This window comes from Panthera tigris, chromosome B3 (assembly GCF_018350195.1).
Source record: "Panthera tigris isolate Pti1 chromosome B3, P.tigris_Pti1_mat1.1, whole genome shotgun sequence".
NCBI classification, from domain to species: Eukaryota; Metazoa; Chordata; class Mammalia; order Carnivora; family Felidae; genus Panthera; species Panthera tigris.
Genome location: NC_056665.1, coordinates 60268901 through 60277907, shown reverse-complemented (window position 1 = coordinate 60277907; position 9007 = coordinate 60268901). Strand labels below are relative to the sequence as shown.

General features: G+C 38.9%; 1 protein-coding gene across 7 annotated transcripts in view; it reads right to left on the bottom strand.

The window, feature by feature from the left end:
- Nucleotides 1–953: 953 nt before the first annotated feature.
- The window catches only part of TTBK2 (tau tubulin kinase 2), a 167905-nt gene continuing 159851 nt past the window's right edge, over nucleotides 954–9007 (bottom strand). For all 7 annotated transcript variants that reach the window (XM_042989059.1, XM_007081723.3, XM_042989058.1 and 4 more), the window contains one exon: nucleotides 954–8127. In XM_042989059.1, coding sequence (XP_042844993.1) covers nucleotides 7665–8127 — 463 coding nt within the window. In that variant the 3' untranslated portion in view covers nucleotides 954–7664. The remainder of the gene's footprint in view (nucleotides 8128–9007) is intronic.

Here is a 9007-nt window from a genome sequence, read left to right as displayed (position 1 = left end):
CGGGGTCCCAGGGACACGACAGGGGAGACCGAGGGGCCGGGAGAGCGGCTGGACGATAAAGGTGAACAATTCCCCGAGAGAGACACCTGCCTTATCTTCTGTGATAAGCACACTCTTTTCTTTCTGGAGTTTAAGTTTTCTAGATACAACAGTCTCCACCCTAACGAAGTTAGGATAAAATTAGCCTAACCTCATTTGACCTTGTCTTTCTCAAAAGTTGAATTTTCAGTCCCCTGGCCCGTGCGACGCCCGCTGTCACCATCAACTGCTCGACCATTTAAGGCTGTAAGACACGATGATTCTTGCATGGAGGCTTTTTATAATCCTCAGCCCACAACCCTTAAAGTTCCTCAGGCCACGCTGCACACAGAAGCGCTTGTCTGTACCTTTACCTTACACCAGGTTATATTATTTGGACTACTCTGCAGTTGAAATGTTAAGAGGCACATTCAGATTAGTTTATGGCAGCTTGAGTTATTTCTTAATTTCTTTTAGAAACACGAGAGAGGCAGCTCTTTGGATGTTGCTACTCACTGAGAAAATCAAGAAAGGGAAACCAGGCAGAGAGCTAGACAGATGGCAAGAACACTCCAGGCTGAACCACACCAGGCGGGGTGGAGCAGTGCCCATACGGGTGCCTCCTGAGAGTTCCTCTGGTTCAAAGGAAGGTCGCAGATGGAAAGGAGAGGGTGGTAGGGAGCAGGAATCACTCTAGTGATACAAAGGGCGTTTCCTGCAGAAAAGGAGAAAGTACCTCCAGCCATAGGATGAAGGAGTGAAAAGGAGATCTTAATACACACAGTTTTGTTACTTCACCTTCAGTTTTATTACATGGGAAACCATCTCCTCATATCCCAGAACTCTCGTTTTTATCTGCAGGGATACTGAACACCTAGCTTCTATTCAGTCCAGGACTTCTTTTTCTAGGTCACCTCTGGATGTGGTACTGCATTTATAGTAACACCTTCTGTTCCCTGTTGATCTTGTAACCTCTGGTGCATTCAATAACTTTATTAAATCAGAAAAATATTATTTCCTGCTTTTGAAAGCAAACCATCACACAAACAGAACTAGAGTTTGCATGCGGAATGAATATTTTATTACTAGATTATAAAAATAAAATACAAAATAATTTTAAAACAGAACTTAAAACACTGTACAAAGCTTTAATATGATACAAATGGGAAAATTAAATAAATAATTACACTTTTATGTACAGATGGCCTATACAAAAGCACTCTGTGTTTCTGCCAATACTCTTATGTCCTTGGTTGCCTGAGCAAAAATGCATAAACAGGGCTGCTTGGAGGGAAAAGGTCAATACAATACCTTTGGAGGTATTTCAAAGAGCAACTTCTCATCACTCTGATTTCACGAAGAGGAGGAGAAAGGGAGAAAACTGTGGGATTATTAAAGTCCTCTATTCTACCTTACTGGTCTTGCTTGACAAGAAAATTCTTCTAGTTTGTGGTTCAATCTGATATAACAGTTGCCAAGAGTTCATAACTTTCAAGAATTATATCTAGTCAAAACTAGATGTTTCCCCCTCCCTCTTTTTTCCCCAAAACTGTTAAACTCGTAAACAAATGGCCCAATGAAATCGACACTGGCAATTTTAGGAATGGAGTCAGGAGGGGGACCAAGAACTGTGCAGGAGGGAGGGAGTGCATGGACTCCACGTGGGTTCTCTGTTCTCTGTTCAATTCACTCAATCCAATTTCAGAGCTGCAGGTGGCACAGTGTTGTGATCTTCCTAACTATTTCTGAATGCTTTTTACCTTACTGAACTAACTTACCTATCTTGTGAGTCATTTAAAAAGAAAACAGTTATGAAAAGTCCTACGGGCTTTCCCTTCCTGGGAAAGATGGCAAGAATTTTACTCCCTAAAATAAATCACATTCAAGCTCTAGTAGCCTTGTTTATCTCTTATGGGTGAGTGAAGAATACCCAGACTCCAAATATGGTGAAGTGCTGTGAATGAATTTTGAAGGATTTAAAAATGTGTATTATAAGGTGGGGAGAAAGTATCATATGGCAAGGACAGTCTATATTAAAACCTTGGGTTTACTCAATGTTTTTAGCTGGGTGAGTGAACATTTTTGTACACAATATGAAACGGTATTAAACTACTGAAAAGAGGTAAAATTCCTATCTATCATTAGTGTGTAAAATGATGTCATTGGCAAATTCTATAGTCACATGGGCTCAAAGATTTGCCTATGGAATCCTATTCTGTAGGTCAAGGAACCCAGAACCACTGGCCCAGAGTATCTAAGAGACGTGTCAGCATCACCAGTGATACATACTATGCCCATACTGTCACTGCCAATTGAAGAGGCAGGCTCTGTGAAAATTTCACAGGGTAATGAAGGAAAAGGCTTCACTTGTTTTACATGTCTCCTTAAAACCAAAGATCCAGCAAAGCGTAAGAAGTATTCAAATTATTACTAAATGTTACTTGTTGGCTATTCCCTTTTTTGAAGATTGTGTATAATAACCACAAAGTGATCTTGATCTTGTCACACATTTCCATTTTCTGATCCAAATTTGCTCAAGCGGAATAATTAAATATCCAACTTACATTTTAAAAGTCAGAGCAGATAATCACAACTCAATTAGGCAATGTAGTGATGGGCCAGGACGCTAATGTCATCATTTCATGTCCAGCCAGGGATTTCTCAGGGACTGAGGTATGCAGCATCCAAATTCTCCTTTAAATTAATAGGGATCCTTGTCCCTTGTCCTGGAGTCACTTAAAAACTATAGGAATTCCCATATACCTCCTGCAGTTCTCCGTTGCACTGCTGGCAGCAGATTCTGCAGGCTCCCACGACTATCTGGGTTCACTTTCTCCTAATTCCAAAGGGATAGCCAAACTATTGAGAAATCTAATGGTACGACGTTTCTACATTCCTCCCACATCCTCGAGGTGTACACCAGAGTTCTATCGGATGAGGACAGGGAAGCAGGATGTCCTAAAAAGCACCTGGCATTTTCTGTGCACCACATCCTCCCATACAGTCTGAGGACTGCAGCTGCTGCATGTTCCCTTCTGTAAGTTAAGGTCTAAATCTGCACCTCTGGATTCAGAACTTGGGTAAATATTGACATATGACGACTACCACTGTGGTTACGTGCCTCAATCCTGTAATACTTTTTGTGTTAAAACATAGATGAGTAGCTCTTCTGCAAATAAACTGTACAGACCCAAACTCAAGAAAGTTAAACAATGCCACTGTCATCAACCATTCTATCTCCTCAGTGACACAGGTGCCAAAATATGTCTCCGTTTAGGCAACGTCCCAAAACATCTGTGGTAAATGCACATAAACAGAAATGGGCAGAATATAAAAGAGTGAATGCAAACAAGTTAATTCCAAAATACATAAACACGAGAGAAGAAATGGTTCGCTAACATATGACATGTTTGGATAGATCTAAGGGAATGAAAACAGTTTTAAAATGTAAAAAACTTTGATCTCCCAAGACTAAATCTAGACTTATCTATAAATAAATATATTTTCAAATAGCCAGAATAAGATGCATTTTTTTCCCTAAGTCACTAAATTCTGAATTCCCAATCCTGTTTCTCCTTTCACCAATTCCTAATGTTAGATTCAGAATGTAGTTCCTAGAACAAAGAACCCTCTGGGGGAAAAGCATCTGTTTTTAATTCAAAACTATGGGGTATAGAAAAACTAATTATAGTTTTAACTATCTGCGTGTGGGTTTATCAAACATGCACCAATGTACACTTTTTCCTTGTAGATTGAATGCAACTATAGAAATATTTGCATAAAAATCTGTAGCCTGGAAGGAATCTCTGATGATTACCAAAGAACTTCAAGTTCCCCTAGTGGCTGGGAGCTGAAAAGAAAGAGATACTGCACAACTAGTCCACTGAATCAGGAAGCAGCTCAGATTTGCTTAGTATTTTAAAGCAAATAATACAAAGTGGATAATGACAACAGTGGTATCAATGACCATTTTGCTACTTATTTAGAACTGGACTGACTTGGCAACTTTTACAAAAAACATTCCCTTCACAACATGCAACTTAAGAAACAGTAAGTATGATGGTGCCCTTGGTCAGCAAGGCCAGCTTGCATACCAAGTTGGGAATAAGGGCACCTGCCTGAGACTTACCATTCAAAGATGTTTACATGCTGTGCTTTAAGCTTACGCCTGATATGATCCAATTTTCCTTTGTTCACTATACATTAAAGTTAAATGCCTTTATGCTGCGCAAAAGATTCTCAGGTGAAACTTTAATATTTCAAACAGTCTGTACACCCTGGAGATTTGGCAGCATAATGTAAGAAGAATGCTACCTACAGGGAATGAGCTAGTGCTAATCCATTTTCTGCTCCACACATAATTCCAGAGACTAGACATGACGGTGTAAGGGCAAGTGTGACTAGGGTTTGCCATTTTGTTGTGAGAAGAGAAACCAGGAGGCACTTGATTTTCAAAAGAGAATTTTAACTTTTGCCCCATACTATATTAGTATAGTTTGGCTGGACTTTTAATTAATGGCCATGTTTCTTAGGTAGAATAACCAAACTGATTTAAAATTGCTTGGTTGATCTGTGTTTGTCACTGAGATCTGAAATATGCCAACACTAAAAAAAAAAAAAAAAAAAAAAACACACCAAAATAAATAAAAAAGAAGGAACTAAAACAACAACAAATAACCAACCCATTCTCCATACCATAACCTTAAAATAAAACAAAAACAAAAATCCTTGGGCCAAAAATGCTTTGCTCAGGGCTGCCAACTTCTCTTTTTAGCCTGAGACCTCTAACATTTCTAAAAGCACAAACTATGCTTTTAAAAACCATGAAGTAAATCTCTGTATCAGCTAGTCCTTTTAGGTGGACCTATTGATACTTAAGCGATAACTAGTCTGTTTTCTTTTGAAAGTATCAGAGCAGAACATCTTTGGTTAACTCTTTCCTCACATGCAAAATAAAATATTCTTATATGCTGAGGCTATTTCTCTCTGGATCTGGAGTTCGTCAGGGCCATTTAGAAAAGGGGGCAACACAGTAGAAAAGCTGGGAGAAAATTAAGAAACCATAGAGAGAAAACATCCAATCACCATGTTGCCATCACTGTCTGTTTTGACCGCTAGAAGAGAAACACCAGTTAAAAACAACACACACACCATAACTGCAGCCTCATCAGCTTTCCCAATGACTGGCACATTTCAGATGACAGGGGTCAGGATTTAAAGCTGGCTACCCTTAGCACAATTTAGCTAATACAACAGAAAAAGATAATTCCTTAACTGTAGATAATTAAGGAACTGTAGATAATTCCTTACTCCACTCCCCCACCACCCAAAAAAATTGTGAGATGAAAAGAGGAACGAAGAATAGCAATTTTAAGACATTAAAAAAAATCAATTTATGTCAGACCCATGATTATCATTCCAGTTTATCCCCTTTAACCATAAGGACAGAATTATGTGATTAACATGACAAATTTTTGAACGAGTATTACAAGCATGTCCCGGTAATTTTTTCCCCTATTAAAATCTTTTAAAAGTGAAAATTAAATAACCTATCTTGGCTTGAAGGCTGCCAACCCTTGCATTATTACACAAAGAAGGCAAGAAGAATCTGAAATGTCCCATGCCAAGAACATATTTTCAGAAAATGAAGACAGGCAAGGCCCAAGTGTACGCGAGGCACACAATAGAAAGGAATTTCACCATCTGTGATCTTGAAATTACAAATGGAGAATGAGAAAGAATGAGTTTATATAAGCATATGGTTCTCTATATATTTATAAATATTTATATCATTTACCATGAAGACATGCAAGTAGTGTTATAGCAACTATTATACAATATAATACAGAAGGACTGGTCTTCCAATATTACAGTTGCTTTAGTTAAACAGCAAATATGTCTTATCTATTGCATTCCTCTGTAGTGCTTGAAACCGGAGAGAAATTAAGATTCCACACTATGCTACATTTCTTATGGGAGATCGTATAGGACTCAACAGTGCTTTGAGTTTCGTTTTGTTTTTTGTTTTTTGTTTTTTAAAAAAAGCTCAACACAGATAAAGAGAACGAGAGAAGTTCAGTGCAGCTTCAGGGCAGCTTTGATGCAGCATTAGAATGTATTCACTTAGTGAGGAAATACACTTCTTTCTTTCTTTTTTTTCTTTTTTCTTTTTTTTTTTTTTTTTTTTCCAATTCAACCATGTTAAGCTTTGGCAGCAAACACAAGGTCAAAGAGAAAGCACAGATGTTTGCTAGAAGGCAAATTTCAACAGCAAGCAGACCAATTTACCTGACCTCAATAAGGTCTTTACAACACAAAACACCTACAGAGTAGAAAAGAGCCCATTTGAAAAATCTAGCATAATTTACTTTTGCCTGATTCCTGTTACTAGAAGAGTGAAATCAGAATATGCTCCTCCTCACAGCTTTATAAATTGAGGTTACAAGGAAATCAGGTCCAAAAGCCCAAATATTCAAACTAAAGCACAAGAGAAGCAGGTAATAAAACATTAAAAGATAAATACTGAGCCTAAATTTATTTCCCCAGATACTTGTTCCTTATTGGCTAAATGTATAAAATACAAAGTTTGAGGATTATAAGCCTCAACAACGTACCTAATTTCTATTTTTCTTTCTAAATATCTAAAAGCATAAAGTCACACTCCGCAGCAGTGTATTTCCCTGGTATCATCTTTGAGGTTGATATTGGAAATAGCTGGTATCCGGAAGACCTAAGAAAGTAAGGTCTACTCTGGTCGGTCTTCCTTCCATAAGGAGGAAACAGAGGGGAAGAGGGTTCTTTTGTCTTGAATGGTATTAGCCTCACTCTGTTCCTCTCTCCCTAAAGCACTGAAGCCTGGAAAGTAGCTCTATTTAGACTTCTTCCTTTACCTAAGTTTCAGTAGTTCTTTTTCACAATAAAAATATACTAAGAACTGCCGCTCCACAGAAAAATATTAGGGGACTAAAAAAAATAACTGGATTTGAAGTTTTCATCATGTGCTGCTGAAAGCATATTAGAATGTATTGTTAAAATTAGAGAGACTGCATCAGGTGAGATACACTAACTTTAAAAACTGTGAAATCCACGGAGGGTAGTAGGCATGAGGCAAAGTAAAGGTGTGAACTCTCAATACACTAGATAAATACACAAGCCATGTGTGTATGAGCACTGGGTCTCCAGGAAACAGACTTGTTATATATCCTAATATTAGAGCAATTCTGACTCTCCCACGTTGGGAAGTTTGAATAAAAATATTAAAACAAGAAGTTTCACTTTTGCTATATAATCTTTGAGCAATGCCTTAAAAACAAACATACCAGGCCAAACCCCTTAAAATTCCATTCCATCTCCTTCCTTTAACTCCTTTGTTTCAAAGGCAGCTAAAAAATAAGAGTTCATTTAATCTCCCCCTTGGATTTTGCTGGATTGCCCCTTCCTATGCAAAGGCATGGATTCCTGATCTGCTTGCTGCCTGCCTTAGGTAATTCCTTATCATATATTTATGTCTTCTTATAAATAATTTATGTTACTTTCTTTTGTAAGAGAAGATCAACACTGATTTTTTAAATAGACAGTACAAGGACACACATGCATCAGGTTTAGGAGGAAGACCTCACACCTTTCCCAGAGATGCAGCCCAGCTCCTATCTGCTGAGTTTAGTGGCTGACTTACTCTTCCCTGGGGGGGCTTTCGAGCCGGCCGAGTGGTGGTGGAGGCTGCTGGATCCTTTCAGGCCATTCTTGCTGGGTTTGCAATGCTCCTGTTGGCAGGACCTCCTGGAGGAGGAGGATCCTGAGTGGCTGGGAGGTGACTTGCTTCTCCCCAGATGTGGGGATGAACTCCTCTGGTCATGGTGGGGCCGTCCAGCCCTCGATGGTGAGGAACTAGATGTGCGAGGCAAGGAAGAGCTTCGAGGAGAGGCACTGGGACTTCTGCGAGGGACAACTGGACTCTTGGGTGGTGTTTTTGGATTGTGAGGGGATCCTGGACTCTTGCACTGAGTAGTGCTCCGGGGTTTCTGAGTTCCATTTTGAAGAATTTGGGCCAGGCGGGAGAAAAGGTCTGAGTCGGAATTGCTACTCCCTAGGACTTTGTATCTGCGGAGCCTTAAAGGAACAGAGAAGACTTCTTTTCATTTTAATTCATTTCAAGTGAGTCCAGAAAGTCACAATGTCCCAAATGATAATGTATCTGATGTGAGTCACGTCAGCAAACACAGGAGAAACAGAGTTACTCTTTCACACACCAGTTGTATGACCCTAGACAAATTATTTAACCTCTCCTAGTTTTTTTTAAAAGTATAGTTGACATACAATGTTATATTAATTCCAGGTATAAAGCACAATGATTTCACAATTCTATACATTATACAATGCTCACCATGATAAGTTTTGTCACTGTCACTATGCAAAGTTATTACAATATCATTGACTAAATTTCCTTTGCTGTACTCCCCCCTTCACCTACTTTACCCATCCCTCCCCTCTGACAACCACCAATTGTTCTCTGTATTTATGAGTCTGTTTGTTTGTTTGCTTGTTCATTTTGGGTTTTTTTAGATTTCACATATAAGTGAAATCAGATGGTATCTGTCTTTCTCTGAATCACTTCCTTTGCCATAATACCCTCTAAGTCCATCTATGCTGTAAATGCCAATCCATGTTCTTTCTTTTCTATGGCTGAGCAATATTCTATTACACACACATACACACACACTCTATATCTTTATCCATTCATCCACCAATGACACTTGGGCTGTCTGCATATCTTATAAACACAGGGGTGCATTATATCTTTTCGAATTAGTGTTTGGTTTGCTTTGGGTAAATAGCAGTGGCATTACTGGATCATATGGTAGTTCCATTTTTCATTTTTTGAGGAAATCCCATACTGTTTTCCACAGCTGCTCCATAAATCCCATCCTCAGCAGCAGTTCACGTAACCTCTCCTAGCTTTTAATAGGAATGCTATCTACCTCCCAGGATT